Source organism: Notamacropus eugenii, chromosome 6 (genome assembly GCF_028372415.1).
Source record: "Notamacropus eugenii isolate mMacEug1 chromosome 6, mMacEug1.pri_v2, whole genome shotgun sequence".
Taxonomy (NCBI): domain Eukaryota; kingdom Metazoa; phylum Chordata; class Mammalia; order Diprotodontia; family Macropodidae; genus Notamacropus; species Notamacropus eugenii.
Genome location: NC_092877.1, coordinates 339,867,537 through 339,887,328, shown reverse-complemented (window position 1 = coordinate 339,887,328; position 19,792 = coordinate 339,867,537). Strand labels below are relative to the sequence as shown.

General features: G+C 41.2%; 2 protein-coding genes across 3 annotated transcripts in view; one reads left to right on the top strand and one right to left on the bottom strand.

Annotated features, from left to right (window-relative positions):
• Positions 1–11,023, top strand: part of CLRN1 (clarin 1) — a 43,472-nt gene extending 32,449 nt beyond the window's left edge. Inside the window, exon 3 of the mRNA XM_072618340.1 lies at positions 9,295–11,023. Within this exon, the coding sequence (XP_072474441.1) occupies positions 9,295–9,563 (269 nt within the window). The 3' untranslated portion in view covers positions 9,564–11,023. The remainder of the gene's footprint in view (positions 1–9,294) is intronic.
• Positions 1–19,792, bottom strand: part of MED12L (mediator complex subunit 12L) — a 603,739-nt gene that overhangs the window by 571,396 nt on the left and 12,551 nt on the right. For both annotated transcript variants that reach the window (XM_072618312.1, XM_072618310.1), the window contains exon 2: positions 2,771–2,931. The gene's annotated coding sequence lies outside the window, so the exon portion shown is untranslated. The remainder of the gene's footprint in view (positions 1–2,770; positions 2,932–19,792) is intronic.

Genomic DNA, 19,792 nt, shown 5'->3' with positions numbered 1-19,792 from the left:
TTCTCACTGTTTCAGAAAAAGCCACCAGCAATGCTTCAGTCTGTCCTCACCAGTCACCTTGCCCGTGGCACATCATCCTTTCTCTCCTGGTTCCACTCTCTATCTCTAGAACCCTGAACTATCAAATCTGCTCTCCTGTTGCTCCTGGATGGGGTGTGTCAATCTACTTCCTAATGGCCCTACTCACCATCCCTAGCTTTCCAAAACAAAGTCCCTCTCTCCACCCACTTTGTGTGTTGTCTGTTTGATTAGAATGTAAATTCCCAGTGCACTGGAGCTGTCGTGTGTGTGTGTGTGTGTGTGTGTGTGTGTGTGTGTGTTTCGGGTGTTTAGTGCTTAATAAATACTTTTACATTCATTCAGGTCTTCCAGACTCCAGGTTATATCCATTGCACCACCTAGTTGCCCCAGTTCATTCATTCATTCAAAGTTTTAGAGAAGGCAGAGTTCTGCATCGGTGTAATGAAATTCCTCTTAATGAACTGCTATGCCCAATAAATCATATATATATATATATGCTAGGTGCTGGAGGTGGCTTATATATATAATAAGCCACCTCCAGCACCTAGCACATTACCTGGCACATAGAAGGCATGTTTTGCATTTTATTTCATTTTTCAATTAATAAGCATCTATTTTCTCTCCATTCTGACTACCCTACCTTAAATTTGGAAGAAAAAAATGAAAACAGAATCCTTGGGACAAATACACATAGTCAAGCACAACAAATGACCACAACGTTCATGTCCAAAAATGTAGATTTCCATCCCGCATCTTGCTTGATCAGGAGGAAGATAATATCACCTAGTAAACCTTTACTAAATACTTGGTCATTGAATGCCAGAGAGAGTCACTTGGCTGGTCTTCTGAAGACTGATTTGCCCAAGCCCACACTCAGAGCCATTCCAAGTTGGTATAAGAGTTATCAGAGCTTTCACTGACTAACACAGGCATAATGAAATTATCACCTTCACCTTGACACCACAATTAACAACAGAATAGGACTTCAGTGGAAGGTAGCATATCCAAGCTGTTGTAACATCTCAGATGTTAGCAACTATACTTAGTTGGGGTGGGGGTAGGGATAGTGGTTTCTAGACCTGTGATTTCATTAATGTAATCAGCTCCACACATATCAACAACTCATTTGGAATTTATAATAGGGGCAGGGCAGGAGCTCTCCTGAAAGGTTAGTCATTTGCCCACAGGTAAAACAGAGACAGAATTTGAACCCAGATCTTCCTGAATGACTACTGTTGATCCTGTATCTACTATGCCACACTTGTTAAAATGATAAGGTTTGGTGTCAGGAGGCAACAGTATTTGGGATACCCTATGTTTGACGTATAGATATCAATATGGCCATTGAACCAGGAAGACTTGAGTTCAAATCCTCTCTCTGACATAATGATTATATGATTGGGATGATGATGAGGATGATGAGGATGATGATGATGATGATGGTGGTAGTGGTGGTTGTCATGATGATGGTGATGATGGTGACGATGATGATGATGGTGATGATGGGGGTGGTGGTGGTGGTCATGATGATGGTGATGATGGGGGTGGCGGTAATGATGGTAATAGCAGTAGCTAACATTTATATCATGCTGTAAGATTTATAAAGCAGCTTCCAGATACCTCACTGGGTCTTCACAAAAACTCTGGGAAGTAAATGCTATTATTGTCCTCATTTTACACATAAGAAAACAGAGACAGAAGTTAAGCTACCTGCCTAGGACAACTCAGCTAGTAAATGTCTAAGGCTAAATTTGAATACAGGTCTTTCTGACTCCACAGCCAGCCTTCTATCTACTGTACCAACTAGCTACCTTCTAACTTTAATTCCCAGAATCTCAGGCAAACCTCTACCATTCATAGTAACAGAGCCGGTGCCAATCTACTTTTCCTCAAAAGAAATTCCCTAGACCAATGAAATCACAGGTATGGTGTTCCACACCCCTCTCAAATAAACCCTATATATTGTATATTTGTGTATGTGTGTATATATATGTATATGGATATATATCCATATATAACATAGATGTATGTATACATTTGTATATGTATATATAGATATTTATCTATATCATCTTTATCTCCATCCATCTTTCTATCTATCTGTCTATCTATCTATCTATCTATCTATCTATCTGTCTGTCTGTCTGTCTGTCTGTCTGTCTGTCTGTCTGTCTATCTATCTACCCACCTACTTACCCCTATACATATTCATGCAAACATACCCATGCCTATCTGGTGTCTGTGGCAGGTCTTCAAACTTTCCATTTGCAAGACTGGCTGTCTATCCATTCCACCACATAGAATTCCCCAGAGTATCTCACAGACCATAACAGTACATCCCACTGCTGCAGAATTTTCCTCACAACTGCCCAGGGAGGCAGGCAGTACAAATATCATCATCCCCTTTTAGAAAGGTAGAAGAGTCTCAGAGAGGTTACCTGACTTTCTCCTAGTCACACAGCTAGTAAGTGGAAGGGCTGAGGTTTGAACTGAGGTCTCCTGACTCCCCATCCAGAGTCTTTCCCATCATACCGCCTGCTTATACATATAAGGTAGAAGAGTCTCTGGGGAGGAGGGGAGACCAGAAGTATCTATAATGAACTATACAAACTGAGTTAAACAAATACTTTCCTATCATCCTTTAAAAATGGATGGTGTTGACATTTGTATAATTAACTTTGAATATGCCACAAAATATAATTAAGCGACAAAAAGACAAGAAGCTAAGGTACTTTAAAAGAAGGCTCACCTTTCGTATCAGTGATGCTGTCTGTAATAACCAGACCTTGGTAGCATGAGGCTGTGTTCCTAGACAGCTATTTTAGCATTTGGAGGGGCGAAGATTTGCATCTTACTTTCCTCTTGGGCATTCCTGGGAAGCCTCGTGTGCTTGGCAGATAAGGAAAGCACCTAGTGACCAGGGAACAGCATAAGAAAAGATAGATTAAAAGTGAGTGAAATCACAAATAAAAGACAGCCCAGAGTTGTCCTTGCTGAGGGAAGACATTTAGCAGAAGAGATGGGAAGCCCTTTAGCCTGAAGTGGGGCTGTGAAGGTGAGGAGAAAGGATTTCATGCTTGGATATGAGGCTCAATGGCAGGGTGAGAGACTGGCAGTTCCAGGCTATGGATGCTGGACTTCAGAATAGGGCACTCAAATCATTTCCTTCCAGCCATCTATTGAAGGGATGGGATTAGATGATCCCCAGGGTCCCCTTTCCAGCTTGAAAAGCTGGTAATTCTGTGAACTAACCTTGGATGCTTAGCTAACTTTTTATAGGGCCTAATGGGAGACCAATTACAACTCAAGCCTTCCCCTAAATCTTTCCACTTTTGTGTCACATGACTCCCCTTCATACACTCCATGTAGCCAAACTGGACCAGTGGCTCTTCCCTGAACTCTTCTCCCATGCCCAGCATCCCCTCCCTCCTCATCTAGGCTGATAAATCCTTCTCTTTCTTCAAGGCTCACTGCAAGTACCGCCTCCTTAATGAAATTTTCCCTGATTGCTAAAACTGAAAGTATTATTTCTCTACTCAGAGTTTCCTTGGGCACTTTGTAGCTCTCCTTTATTCTGGGAGAGATTAATATTATAATATTATATTAACTAATTATTAATTTGTGATCCTTTTCCTCCCATTTTTGTTAAGATTCTGGTCCTGAAAAGGTCCGTCAGCCTCAGAAGGGTGTAAATGAGTAAGGTAATCTCTATTTGCCACAATTTCTATTGAACACATACTTGTATGAGACATTTGCATCACAATGGATATGTGTACAGTTGTTTAAAAGCCTGTAAAGCCCTTTACACACATCACCCCTTTTGAGCCTCCAACTATGCCCTTGAGGCTAAACTTATCCCCATTTTACAGATGATGAAACCACAATAATAATAATAGCTAGAATTTATATAGCAATTTAAGGTTTGCAAAGCACTTTACATGTATCAACTCATTTGATCCTCACAACAACCCTGGGAGGTAGGTACTATTATCTCCATTTTTACAGATGAGGTAACTGAAGTTGAAAGTCATGTCTGACTCTTTGAGACCTCCTTTTGGGGTTTTCTTGGCAAAGATACTGGGGTGGTTTGCCATTTCCTTCTCCAGTTCATTTTACAGATGAGGAAACTGAGGCCAACAGGGTCAAGTGACTCACTCAAGGTCATACAGCAAAGTTTGAACTTAGGTCTCCCTAAGTCCAAAGTTCATTCTTTGTCCACTGTATCACCAAGCTGCCCAGTCTCCAGGCTCATACAACTCATAAAACTTCAGACAAGGAATTTGAACTAAGATCTTCCTAACTCTTATTATTGTATCACGTTGCCTCTAATGCTGCATCCCCTAAGTAGAATATTAATTCTATGAGGGTTTAGAGTCTGCCATTTTTCATTTTTGTACCCCTGGTACATGGCATGGCCATTTACATCATAAGGATTTAACAAATTATTTTTTTGATTGAATTGAATTATGTACATATTTCTCATTATGGCCCCATGTTTTCTATCATAATTTTAGAAAGCTAGCCCATCTCCATGTCAATTTTTCCCCCTGTATACTATTTGTATGACTGTATATTTTCCAGTAAAATCAGACCCCATTTTTTCTAACAATCTCATCAACTTAGAAAAATTGCTTTTATAATCTACCCCTCTTCTACATGGAGCTATTTCCTCTTCCTGATGCCAAGTGATAGCTGCTGCTTTGATTCAAATACATCTGCTCAAGCTCTATATTTCCCAAACAAAGGTAAGACCCAAATCCACTGGCCTTACTCTCTCACCCCAGCCTTCCCAGGAACCCACAGCAAAGGCATCTGCCATTCTCTACCTGTTTTTGCAGAGTTCAGAGGAACGAACCTCCTCTCTTTTTTTTTTCCATTGCTCATTGTCTGCATGTATAGATATGGCAGCCATCAATCATTTGAAATGAAGTCCCAGGAGAAGATAGCATCTTCCATTTTTGGAATTCTCCGTTGACTACATAATCTTTAGTGACTGATTTTTTAAGAGATTTTTGCATAATTTTATAGAAAATCAGAGCTCACCACAGGCAGATATTTCTTTCTCCAGCCAAGGCATTTATCATGGCAGGGAGAAAAGATGAATGGCAGAAGGCTGGATTAGAGTCAGGAAAGGCCTGGGATTGAATGTGGCCTCTGACCTCAACAATGACGGTCAAAATGGCCCTTGTTTTGGCATTTCAGAAATTAACTAAGCAGGATAGATGGCATGTTTGGTCCTGTACACAATGTTTAATAAGAGATCTCCTCCCTTTCCCAGGCCCCCAGCCATGGAGATCCACCTGACTTCTAATTTCCTCCACATCCAGGGATCTGAGGGTAGAACCACCCATAGGATGCTTAACTATTTCCCCAGACAGTTGAGAAAAGCTGAAATGCTGTAGGTGGCAACTAAATTGGTTACCACCAACTCAAGCCTGAGGTTTTTTTCAGACACCAGAACAGGGGTTTCCAATTCTAGATGTTTGAGCAATTGCCAGATGAGCGGAACGTATGTATTGTTCCTGCTGATAGGCAAGAGGACTCAGTGAGCACCTGCTGAGTTCCTCTCTTCCTTGCACAGGCAGCAAACTATGGGGCATGGAATGTTCCATATTCAGTGAGCTGTGGTCAGTGTGTTTGCTGATTGTTTTTACTGAACTGCCTGTCCTTCTCTTTCTTTTCAAATCTTTATTATAAGGGAAAGGCTCCTTGAGCAGGGAATGTAGAAGGATATACTTAGAAATAAATGTGTGGCTAAAAATAAGAAGCATCAACAAAATAGAATAAAAGAAAATACAAAAATGGGTATGGATGTTGTTACAGCTGGGTAATGCTATGTATAGAGTATTTGATGTTGAATCAGGAGGATCCAAGTTCAAATCCAGCCTCAGACACTTAAGAGCTGTGTGACTTGGAGAAATCACTTCACAGCCTGCCTCAGTTTCCTCATCTGTAAAATGAGGATAATAATAGCACCTACCTCCCAGGGTTGTTGGGAGGAGCAAATGAGATCATACGTACAAGTGTTCTTTACAAACCTTCAAGTGCTATATAAATGCTAGTGATGATAAGAATGATGGTGATGATGTGACCTGAAGGAAGCATGCCAACATCCCAGAATCAAATCTAATGATAAGATTCTGGGATGATTCCACATCCAGATGTGACCTAGGGCACAGTTTGGGTTCCTAAATACTAATAAACATTGATCCCAAGACACTGGATATCACCGAGGGGCAACCCCATAACTCAGTAATCCCTGGCAGCTTCTTATGAGGGAAAGACCCCGGATTTGTAGTCAGACTCTGGCTTCAAATCGCAGCTTTATCACCCAGTCTGTGTTTGAGCTTGGGCAAGTTCCTTAAAGTCTTTGAGTCTCAGTTTCCTCCTATGTAAAATGAAGGAGTTTGACCAAGTGATCCCTGAGATGCCTTGCAACTCTACCTCTATAATCCTATAATTCAGGCTTCAAAGCATGGCAAGTCCAATAAAAATGAAGAAAAAGATCTCTGCTAGGAAAAGAGCTTTCAATCTAGGAAGTAAAGAGGTTATGCCTCTGTTTACCCTGAATTTTATGAAGAACAGGAACCAACAACCTTTCTAAAGTGGTGACCCAGGAAGAGAGATGGGAGTGTTCTTGTACTTCACCACTACATTTGTCCATGGATACTTCTCTGCCCAAGAATGGCCACTATAAATGAGTTTGCATGCCACCTTTGCCCTTGATCTAAACCTCCCTAAGCATCATTGGCAGAGAAAGAATAAAAACCAGATCTCAACCACAGGTATTTCCCCTTCATTTCCCTGACTACTGGGGCAATGGTCTAATATTATCTAAACTTATTCTCTTCCCTAGTAATGGACTAGGGTTCATTACTCTATACCAAGTAAGACCTTATTGAATGCATTTAACTTCATATTATATGTTATATATGTGTGTATATACATATACATACACGTACACAACATACATATATGTGATAAACATTCACACTTGTCTCCTCCATTAGAATCTGAGCTCATTACAAATACCTTTGACTTCATTCTTTGCACTTGTATCTTCAGTACCTGGGACAGCGCATGGTGCATGCTTGGTATTTAATGACTGCTTTCTGATTTGGTTGACTGATAAATGCTTGTTGAGGTGAGACTCAATATGAATTTTGGGACAAGTAGGGCATGGAACTGGAATCCAAACCATTCTGTTTTTTATACATTTCCCCCCTAAGGCCTTGAATGAACTAGTGGCCAGGTTCAAAGAATTAGCAGATTTCAGAGTTGGAAGAAATTTCCAGTACAATTCATACATGAAAAAGAATTCCTTTGTTTGACTGCATATCTGACCAATGCTCATCTAGCTTTTGCTCAAAGACTCAGTGAATGGGATTTCCCATAGCAACTTACTTCACTTTTCCCTGGCTCTCATGGACAAGAAGTTTCTCCTGACCTGGAGCCTGAATTAGCCTTCCCACACCCATTTCTCTTAGTTCCACTCTCTAGGGCCATTCACAATTAGCTTAATTCCTCTTGCATGTGACAGACCTTCAAATGCATAAAGACAGCTCTTCATACTGCCCACATGCATTCTAGGCTTCTCAACATTCCCAGTGCCTTCAACAAACTCTCCTACAGCATGAATCTGAGCCCTTTTATCATCCTGGTTGACTTCTCTGGATGCTCTCCAGCTGATTGCTGGGACAGAAGCAGAAAGAAGGAGAACATTGCTTCTTGTACTCAGTGACTCTATCCTCCCATCATATCTGAAAAGGATGTGACCAAATGAATTTGGAAATGCTTTGATTCTCAAGACTTCAAAAACAATTCTTGTTTTAGTTCAAAGCAAAGTCTCAATGTAGAGACATTTCCCTTAATAAAGCTGCATTTTTGAAACAGTTAACAACTTGAAAAGGAAACCAACCTTGAATTTTCTTTGTAAGTGCTAAAGAAACACCAGGATTTCACATCTTTTACTGCATGGCCCAGAGAAGGCATTTGTGGAAAGAAAGCAGTGATATTTTTTTCTGCAACTTTCAAAGGAAAGAAGTGAAAGCATTCCATTGTCATTGTTAGTTGCCATTTTAATGCAGAGAAAACTCTGCTTTTCAGAATGAAACACAAAATGTTTAAACTATTTTCACAAGGAATTACACAATTATGCTCAGAAGTGGGAAGTAAATTTTCAAAGGGGGAAATGTGTTACCTACAGAGGTGGTGGGGTTCCACCACCCCCACCATCACCTTGGCTGTCTTCAAGTAGAAGCTGACTGCAAGGGATGCAGGAGCTCCTTTGTGATACGGATTGGACTAAATGGCCACGAAGGTTCCAACCCCAGGTTTTTGTGAGTCTCTCATTCAAGGAAATTTTTGTATCTTATTATTTTATTTTTAGAATTTGTGATTGAGTAAATAGGATTAGTAATAAGGTAACAGATTTGTTTTGGCAGTTTTCCTTCTCTAGGCCCTCCTGCTATCCTGGATTTTCAGACTTCCTACACCCAAAACCCCTGTAACTAAAAATGTTTGTAAGAAAGGATAGGAAGGAAGGAAGGAAGGAGAGAAGGAATGAAGAAAAAGAAACAACAAAAAGGGAAAAAGAAAAAAAGGAGAGAGAGAGAGAGAGAGAGAGAGAGAGAGAGAGAGAGAGAGAACTCATAGTAGATATGCCTAGTCAAGAGAAACTAATGCCTTCACTAGCCATGTCTTTCTGCACTGTGAGTCCGTCATGTCTCTTTGAGGAGATGGGTAACAGACTTCACTCCTGGTCCTCTGGTATTGCTTGTCACTATGCTGCTCAGAGTTCTATGGTCTTTCTAAGTCTTTTTCTGTGTAATGTTTTCTTTGTACAAAGTGTTCTCCTGGTTCTGCTCACTTCACTCTGCATCAGTTCATAGATGTCTTCCCAGTTTCCTCTGAAATGGTTCATTTTGTCATTTCTTAGGACACATAACATTATGCTCTAATTTGTTTAGCCATTTCCCAACAAGTGGGCACTCTTTAGTGTCCAGATTTTTGGTCCTTTGAAAAGAGCTGCTATAAATATTCTTGTACATTCTTGTCCTTTTTCTTTTCTTTGCTCTTTTTAGGGTAAAGTCTTAGTGGTATTGCTGAGTCAAAGGGTTTGCAAAGTTTAGTGACTTTTTGAGCATCATTCCAAATAAAAATTTTCTTAATTCTTGCTCTTCCTCCCCATTCCTCTTAGCCCCAGCCAGCCACCAGGATTGAGAAGTGTTTGCTCATCTCCTCATTTTGTTTTGTTTTTTCTCTTTGTTTTAGGCTCCTGTGGTTGTCTTGTTATGGTGCTGTTTGCCTCTGAAGTGAAGATGCACCATCTCTCAGAGAAAATTGCAAATTATAAGGAAGGGACTTTCATATACAAAACTCACAGTGAAAAATACGCCACCTCCTTCTGGATCATTTTCATGTGCTTCTCTCTGCACATTCTGAATGGGCTTTTAATCCGGCTTGCTGGGTTTCAGTTCCCTTTTGCAAAATCTAAAGACTTTGAGACTACTAGTGCAGCAGCAGCAGATCTAATGTACTAAAAGATGAATTTTTTTTATCATCGTCCACATAAAGAAGGAGGCGTCCTCGGCTCTTCTGCCCCCAAATTAGATCTAAATAGATTTAAAGTAAATAAAAACATATTGACTGGGAACTTTTGGTGTAAATGGCTATTTCCCATACTAGCAAGGGAAGAAAATAAAGGTGGTAGAAGGAAGAATATGGTATGGGGAAAAGAGATGCTTTAAACAGCAGGAAGCCATTTTTCTCAAGTATTCAAAGAAAATCGTGAATTGTAATAGGTGAAAGGATGCTCTTTGCATAAATCAAAAGCTGATGAAAAGTCTCTTTTGCCATGAGGGAGTCAGAAGATGTCTGCTTTGGGAAGATATATGCCGATCAGAAACTTGATTTTTGATCAAGGCAATTTTTATGGATGTTGCAGGTTATCAGTAATCAGAGCAGGGAGTGAAAATCTTTTTTAAAAGACAGCTGTGCAGACAATAAGCAACTTCTGTATTGGGGGGAAAATATATCAACAGATTTGACAAAATTTGTCTTGATTGCTGCTAATTCAATTACCTTGCTTTCTGGTTTGGAGCCTTCACAACCTGAAAAAAACCAGAAAGAAGTAACCAAGGCTCTCATTCGCTCTGTGAGATCAAGGCACAAAAAAAGGATGATCTTTGCATAAATCAAAGCTGATGAAGATTCTCTTTTTAAGCTGATGGGCAGTCTCTGGGGCTCCTGATTATCCTCCAAAATTATCTAGAATTAGAATCATAGAATTTCAGAGGTGAAAGACAGACTGTCTCTTCCAAACCATGCTAGAACAAGAAAGCCCCTCTGCCATCTACTTTCTACTTGAAGACCTCCCAAGAGGAGAATCCCACAGTTATTCTGAGGTTGTCCATTACACTTTTGGATTTCTCTGTTGGGAAGTGTTTTGGTTTATTTTTCCCAGACTGCAAGGCTAAATCTAAATTACAATTTCCACCCACTACTTCTCATTCAGCCCCCTGGGGCCAAGAAGATCAAGTCTATTATTCTGTTCTACCACCTGCTAGCCCTGAAATGGACTTTAGAAATCATTTAGTCCAAGCTCCTAATTTCTCAGATGAAGTGAAGTGGGTGAAGATCCTAATAAAGTCTAAATCAGGAAGAGACCAGAGACCATCTAAACCAATTCCTTTGTTTTTACACATCAAGAAACTGAGACTCGGGAAGGCTAAATCATTTGCCTAAGTGTTAGAGGCAGGATTTGAACCCAGGTCTGCTGACTACGAAGGCGACACTTTTTCCGCAGTGACTTAGTGAGAATGACTCTGTTAGGGACCATTTCAAACAAAGTACTGAATCTTATCACACGCTGTAAACACCTCTGGATGTCCAATGATAATTATGTTAAATTCTGAGATTATAATACTTCCACTGTGTTTTGTAGACTTCTTTTTCATCTGAGAATCTCATAATATAAATAAACTAAGATGTTATCTCAGTTTATAAATGGTTTTGATCTGTTAGTGACAAAGGAGTCAAAAGATGGGTGGGAAACTGACCCTGCCATTGTATTCCAGGTTTCACATCATACTACCTCTGAAAAATTGCAGCACTGCACACATGCTCTAGGTCATTGATAACAGTCCCCTATACAATTCAAGGTCATATTGTTTGAAGATATTGGTCTTAAAAATTAATCTTCGTTTTTTTTCTAAATAATTTACAAAAAACCCAAATGGCTTATAATCCATGTGTCATGAAAGGATTGATTCCATTTGGTGGATTTTCTCATTTCTTTTGCCTGGCTCATAGTCCCCACCCAGGAAATCAGGGCTGATGAGTGACCGTATCATCACCACAGGTGCTACAAGCAGCTCCTCACTGGTGATCCCACTTCTGCCTTCTCCAAGTGAGAATGGCATTTATTTCTTCAGCCACTAACAGAGAGAAGGAGAAGAGAAAATGATCTCAGTGCCCTCTTATACATCTGCAGGAATTCTGCACCTAGTCTGTGGGTTCAGATCACTGTTCAACAGGTGACAAATAGTGGGTCTTTTGAATGGTATCTTCACACACCACAAAAACAATCCACAAGTTTCCATTTCATTTTAGATATATGGGGATGATTTGCAAAAATCCTATGCAATGGAGTATGTGTTAAGGTTATCCAGGTATGAAATGTATGTCTCTAGAATTCTGTGACACTGTATTCAGCTCCAGAGGCCATTGTATAACTACATTTGCATCTGGAACAGACCTTTGAGGTCATCTGGTCTAACCCCCTCATTTTACAAATGAGGAAACAGACACTCAGAAAGGTGAGATGATGTGCCTGTGCACAGTCTTGTAGCAGGAGCAAGAGCTCAACCCAAGACTCTCCATTCCCAATTCAAGTTCCATCTAACTAGCTGAACCCCAATAATATTTGTCAAAAAGGGACCAACATGATGCAATAAGGTTTAATTTCATAAGATCTGGGGCTAAAAATAGTAGCTAGCATTTCTATAGTACCTTCTCTGTGTCAGGCACTGCGTTAAGTGCTTTATAAACATTTTCTCATTTGATCCTTACAGCAATCCTATGAGGTAATAAGCCTAGCAATAACTAACATTTATGTGGTGTTTACTGTGTACCCTGGGGCAGCTAGTTGGTTGTGTTTAGAGTGCTGGGTCTGGAAACAGGAAGACCTGAGTTTAAATCCAGTCTCAGATACTTCCTAGCTATGTGACCTTGGGCAAGTCACTTAATCCTGTTTGCCTTAGTTTCCTCATCTGGAAAATGAGCTTTGGAAGGAAATGGCAAACTGCTCCAATAACTTTGCCAAGAAAACCCCAAATGAGGTCACAAAGAGTCAGACATAACTGAAACAACTGAACAACGATGACAGTCTCTTTAAAATTATTATCTCATTTGATCCTCACAATAACCCTGGGAGGTAGATGCTATTATCTCCATTTGACAGTTGGAGAAACTGAGGCAGGCAACGGTTAAGTGACTTGCCCAGGGTCATACAACTAGTAAGTGCCTCAGGGAAATTTGAACTCAGATCTTCCTGACTCCAGGACCAGAGCTCAATCCACTCTGCCACCTCACTGCCCCAAATAATATCCAAGAAACCATGAGAACTACAATATTAACAAGAGCTGGGATTTTCATTTTTCAGCTGATTTTTCTTTTTCTTCATTTTTTCTAACCCCCACCAGTGAGAATCTTCCCCTGGCATCCCTCACAAAATGGAGGGGCAGGAAAGATCAAGTTCTGGGCATCCCACTCCAGGTCATGGGGTTGAGATGTAAAGTGGGGAGCAAACCTTGGAGGTCATTGGTTCCAATTCATTTGTTTTACAAATGAGGAAGCTCAGACACAGAGAGGGAAGGTCACTTGTCCTGTGTCCAAGGAGATGAAAGCAGACTGCGTATGGAAGAGGCAACAGATTAGATGTCTCTCCTTTGAGGACTAGCTAGCCTAGCCATGTTGAGAGAGGCTGGTCACAGAGCAATGACTTCATTATAGCGAAGCTCAAAAATGGTCTCAGGAAAGATGCTGAAGCTCTCAGGCTAGCAGTTCTCTCCTCTGTAAAAGGAAGCTTGGTCTCAGTGACTCTGAAGGTCTGTTCTTTCTTTAGATCTATGATCCTTTGATAAACTAAGTCATATCAGGGTTGTAACCTGAGTCCATGGCTGGAGGGATCCCCCATACTGCTGATATCACAAAGCCTTCCATGGCTGTTCTTATTTTTTATGGGATATATATGTATAGCACTTTAAGGCTGTCAAAGTCCTATTCATTATCTCATTTTCTGTGTGGTAGATGAGGAGACTGAGGCTCACAGAGGCGAAGGGCTTTGCACATGGCCAAAGAGCTAGGAATTATAAAACACAGGGTTTGAACTCAGACTTTCTTGATTCCACAGTCCGGTTCGCTGTACATTAAGCCATGTATCTCTGCTAAGCAAAGAGTTAGGGGGTGGCAACCCTCAGAGGCAGGATTTGAACCCAGAACTTCTTGTCTCCAAGGTCTAGCACTCTATCCACTAAGCCATGTGCCTCTAATAATCATGGGACTTGGGGGTGTGTGGGGGGGTTCATTTTGGTAATGAAACAAAATTAAATGTAGGGCTGGCTGGGGTGAGCATTTCTTCAGTACAGAAATGTTTCTGGGCAGAAACACATGCAATTCAAAAGGGAAATAAAGAAATCTCATCATCCATTTGGCTTTGGATAATTGGTTTGGGGTCACAGAACTGCTAAAGTACTCCAGGGCTCTCTGACCTCTTTTGCTCTTCCAAGAGGTTTGAAAAATTCCATGGGCTTTCGCCTCTGGAAAACAAGTATTTGGTTGTTTTTTTAAAATTCTTTATCTAAGAAAGGGAGAGAAAGAAAAAGAAAACTCAGTAGATGCAGCTAAAACCTGAGTGACCCCCCCCCCTCAGGAAATTCACAACATTTGCCCAAATGCAGTCGTTAGGAGAGGGCATGGAGGACACAGCCAGGGGTCCAACAAAGAGGCTGAAATCAGGGCACTCCTGAGAGGTGCACTTCAGCTGCCTCTTTCTCTCTTCTGAAGGATGAAACACATCCTCTCAAGTGACCTAGCCACTTATCTCTAGGAAAAGGATTTCTGGGCTGCATTTTCGCCTGGCTCCTTCGGTGTGGCCATCAAAGCATTGCTGGGTCTCTGCATTCATTATTCTAGATGAGCCAAGTGTCAATGGCCTCTCTCCCCACCCCTTGTGGCCGACTGGTCTTCTCCTATGGATAGAGGTCCCCCTGCTGGCTTTTGGAGAGCCAACACTGGGGGAAGGTGGGGAGATCCTCTCGTGGTAATTAGCACAAATGCCATTCACCAAGTCACTGCCTCAGTCAAGTACGTAGACTGTGAGTGAAAAGGTGACAAACAAAAATACCCAGGACATTAGATCCCCTAAACAATAGTACTTTGGACTCGGTAATATGAAGTCCATATAATAATAGCTAGCATTTATATAGTGTCTTATAGTTTTAGGATAAATATGATCTCATTTGATCCTCACAACAATCCTGAGAGGCAGGTGCTATTATTACTTCCACTTTACGGATGAGGAAACTGAGGAAGACAGATCGTAACTTCTCCAGGATCATACAACTAGTAAGTATCTGAGGACATATTTGAACTCAGGTCTTCCTGAATCCAGTTCCAAAATTCTAACCAGTGAGCCAGCGAATAAATATGTTGTATGATGATCTACAATATCACATGAAATGTTATGATGTGGCACGATATGACATATGATATGATATGATATGATATGATATGATATGGTGTGTTGTGATATATGATAAGATACAGTATGATACGATATTGTATGGTATGTTGTACTATGGTATGGTATGATGTGATATAGTATAATATGACATGACATGATATGATGTCATGTTATGTTATGATATCTGCATGATATGAATCCTAGTGAAAGGCAAGGATCTGAATCAACACTTGTTAAGTATTGATTTGTGCTTTCTGTGTATGAGACAATGGGGATACAAAGGAAACAGTCCGGAGTTTATATTCTACTGGGCTCTGGGGACAGAAATCAGCACTTTCCTAGGATCATTCATCTGGTCCCAGAGGAGACTTTAAAGTCATCCAATTCAGGGGCTTTTCATCTTGTGGAGAGCCCTAGGCCCCTTTGACAGTCTGATGAAGCTTATAAGTCCCTTTTCAGAATAGTGTTTTTAAATGCATAAGCTATATAGCATTGCAAAACCAATAGTGTTGAAGTATAATTATCAAAGTATTTTTAAAACAAGTTCATAGCCCCATGTTAAAAACAACTGGGTCATGCAGTAGATAGAGCAGCAGGCCTAAAGTCAGGAAGACTTATCTTCCTAAGTTTAAGTCCAGCTTCAGACACTTACTCGCTGGGTGACTTTAGGCAAGTCATGTAACCTGTTTGCTTCAACTTGCTCTTCTGTAAAATGGGGATGAAAATAGATCCTACCTCCCAGAGTTTTCATGAAAATGATACAAAATTAGATGAGCAAAGAAGGAAATATTAAAGTTCTCTATCCTTGCTATTTTTGTTAAGAATTCTTGTCCAACTCCCTTTTTTTACAAATGAAGAAATTGAGTCCCCAGGTACAAAGATGAAGACAGTACAAGGAAACCCAAGGAAGGAGAAAGAACATAAGACTCCTCAGATATCAGAGGAGGCTTCCCGATGAAGGTGGCCCATGAGCTAAGGGAGAGAGAGACAGGGATTCTCAAAAGCAGAGACAAGAAAGCAGGCTGTTTCAGACACGGAGGGGATCCTTTACCACAATCGAGAGGCTCTGTGTCAGTTTCAGGAGATAGCTTACAGTTAGTCTCTTTTTGTTGGGGTGGAGAATTCTTGAAGAAGGGGAAGTGTGAAATAAGGCTGTAAGGGTAAGTGGTAAAGGTAAATTGAGAAGCACCTTGAAGGTCAAACCAAGGTGCTTGTATTTCATGCTATAATCCAGGGATCAGCAAATATGGCCAGTGAGCTGAATCAAGCCCTTTGTCTGGTTTTTAATTTTTTAAATAAATTTTTATTGTATTTTGTAGTGTTTAATTTCCAAGGTGCAAATGCTCACATTCAAAACTTAACAATGGGCTTTCTAAAGTTGTCTCTAGAACATTACTTCTAGAGGCCACCTAGTTCAAATATGTTCGTGGTCATTGTCCTAATTACTATGTTAAAGAAAGTAGGGTTCCTAGCTGCCAGTTTTACCTATTCCCCTCCAACTTCTGACATAGTTTATATATCAGAAATTTTTCTAGCCAGTTTGAACTTAATTTCTTTCTCTTCCAGTAACAAAATACAAAATTGTTCTCTCTAAACAAGAAACCATCCCAGGATGCTGACTAGTTTCAGTTTTTGGATTTTAAGTAGTCTTGTCTACATTTGTCTGCTTCCCCCCCACCCCAAACAAACAAACACACAAACAAACCTGTTCCCAGAGCAACAGAACATCTGTGAAGAGGAGGACAGATGTTCTCATAATTAGGATCAACAATGGCAGATTTTAACAGATTCCCTCCACCACCCCCAGGTCCTAAGGGATGCTGGCAAAGGCAAAGAAGCCCTCCCTCTCTCTGGGCTCAGTAGCCAGAGCTGGGGCACCCAGAAACTCACAAAGCTGTGTCTCTTCTTGACCTTGCCCACATGTTAGAATTGGAGCAACCAGGTACAGGAGGCAAGAACAGGGCGTCTCATAAGGATAGAAATGGTTCTCACTATTCCCCCTCGTTAAACCTGCCCCAAAGTAGCTTGTAATAATCCCCTCAACTATTCAGTCTATTGATTATTCCTTTGGGGGATTTAGCCCCTCTGCCCTCACCCCGAACTCCTAAAAGTGCTGCATGGCATAGTTTGCCTTACATTTTACTTTCAATTAAGACGTATTTAAATTAATTTTGATTCCTGGGTTTTGCAAGTTCCCTTAAGATGATTAAAGATGCCTTTGGTAGTGGCACAGGAAGCCTCCTGCAGTTATAAAATTCCTTGAGACACTTGTTTGTCCTGGATCTGCTTCCTAGACTCCATACACACATATCCTTCTTTCTTGAGTCCTAAGTATCCATTAAAATCTTGCCATTTGCCCATTCTTCCTCTCACCTAGGAAAGTATACTCTGATCTCCAAAGACTATGTTTTACCTTCATTCTGTGAGATAATTAATTCACTCCACCTCAGGACTTCATCTAGGGGCTTAGATGTCCCATCTAGTTGAGTGAGTACAAATGCAGTGAGTCTATTGCCTTTAGATCAGAATGTTTCATTTTCCTACTGTAATATTAATGGGATAATAAGATTTTCCCAGCCCATTAATAGATCTCATGTGGAGCCCATTGAGGGAGGGACTTGCTTAAGGAGAAGCTTGCTTAGGGGGAGGCTTGCTTATAGGAAGGTTTCTACACCTTTTTGTATTAAGTTGATTAGGCACTGAGTCAAGAGGATTGTGATGCCATCTGGTTCTGAGAAATGGATACTCTGAGTTGGTATTTTGCTTTGGGGGTTTGCTTACGAGAAAGACCATTTGATTCCCTGGTCCAGACTCTGAGTAACCATGTGTTCAGACCCCTCTATCCCTCACTGCTCAGATGTAAAGTCTCTCTCGATCCAGTGGTTTATGTAAAGTATTTTGATTCAGGAAGTCAGAGCCCTGTCTGTTGGTCTTGTGTGTGTGTGTACTCCCACCCAGTACCCAGATACTGAAATGTTTCAAGAGTTACAAATATTGTCTTTCCATGTAGGAATGTAAACAGTTCAGCTTTAGTAAGTCCCTTATGACTTCTCTTTGCTGTTCACCTTTTCATGGTTCTCTTCATTCTTGTGTTTGAAAGTCAAATTTTCTTTTCAGCTGTGGTCTTTTCATCAAGAATACTTGAAAATCCTCTATTTCATTGAAAGACCAATTTTTCCCCTGAAGTATTATACTCAGTTTTGCTGGGTAGGTGATTCTTGGTTTTAGTCCTAGTTCCTTTGACTTCTGGAATATCCTATTCCATGCCCTTCGATCCCTTAATGTAGAGGCTGCTAGATCTTGTGTTATCCTGATTGTATTTCCACAATACTTGAATTGTTTCTTTCTAGCTGCTTGCAATATTTTCTCCTTGACCTGGGAACTCTGGAATTTGGCCACAATGTTCCTAGGAGTTTCTCTTTTTGGATCTCTTTCAGGCAGTGTTCTGTGGATTCCTTGAATATTTATTTTGCCCTCTGGCTCTAGAATCTCAGGGCAGTTTTCCTTGATAATTTCATGAAAGATAATGTCTAGGCTCTTCTTTTGATCATGGCTTTCAGGTAGTCCCATAATTTTTAAATTGTCTCTCCTGGATCTATTTTCCAGGTCTGTTGTTTTTCCAATGAGATATTTCACATTATCTTCCATTTTTCCATTCTTCTGTCTTTGTTCTGTGATTTCTTGGTTTTGAAAAAAGTCATTAGCTTCCATCTGTGCTATTCTAATTTTGAAAGAAGTATTTTCTTCAGTGAGCTTTTGAATCTCCTTTTCCATTTGGCTAATTCTGCTTTTGAAAGCATTCTTCTCCTCATTGGCTTTTTGAACCTCTTTTGCCAATTGAGTTAGGCTAGTTTTCAAGGTGTTAATTTCTTCAACATTTTTTTGGGTCTCCTTTAGCAGGGAGCTGATCTGCTTTTCATGCTTTTCTTTCATCTCTCTCATTTCTCTTCCCAGTTTTTCCTCCACCTCTCTAACTTGATTTTCAAAATTCTTTTTGAGCTCTTCCATGGCCTGAGCCCATTGGGTGGGCTGGGACACAGAATCCTTGATTTCTGTGTCTTTGCCTGATGGTAAGCATTGTTCTTCCTCATCAGAAAGGAAGGGAGGAAATGCCTGTTCTCCAAGACAGTAGCCTTCTATAGTCTTATTTCTTTTCCCTTTTCTGGGCATTTTCCAAGCCAGTGACTTGACCTCTGAATATTCTCCTCACACCCACCTCGCCTCCTGATCCTCCCAGCCAAAGTTTGGGGTCTGAGATTCAAATGCTGCTTCCAGCCTTAGGGCTTTTGGTGGGAGCAGGGCTGCTATTCAGTGTTGAGATTAAGTTCAGGTGGTCAGGTAGGGGCAGGGCCACCTCTCAGGCTCAGTTCCCTCAGGGGGTTTATGCACAGACCTTCCACAATGGATCCAGGCTCCCGCCCGCTTGGGGAGCCCCTGTCTGCAGCCACCTCTCAGCTTCTACCTCCCGGGGGGGCCTGAATTATGGGGGCACCCCACTCCCCTCTCGACCCGCCAAAGAGACTCTCTCACAGACCCCCGTCACCTGTGGGTGGAGGGACCCGCGTGGCCGCTGGAGATCCCGTCCCTGAAGCCCGCTCGGATCTTTTCCTCTCGGTGCCGCGGCCGCGGCAGGGCTGCACTCAGCTCCAAGTCCCGGCACCCAGTCTGCAGCTCGAAGGACCCCCCGCGAGAGGTTTGCAGGTCTCTCTGGAACAGAAATCTCCCTTGCTCCAATATTCCGTGGCCTCTGGGTGCCGAATTCGCCGTGAGTTACTTCCCTGTAGCCGTTCTATGGGTTGTGGGTTCGGAGCTATGTGTATGTGCGTCTTTCTACTCCGCCATCTTGGCTCTGCCCCCCTGTTGGTCTTTATGCTAATTTCTCTGCTTGTATTTTCTTTGCCTGTATTTTCTCTAAGTTCAGAGTGCTGATCTTTCCCCTGAGCTAGTGAATGTAATTAAAAGTAGAATTGTTAACCCCTTTAAAGCTACCTTACCTTAAAAACTGATCAAAGAACCTGTGCTAGC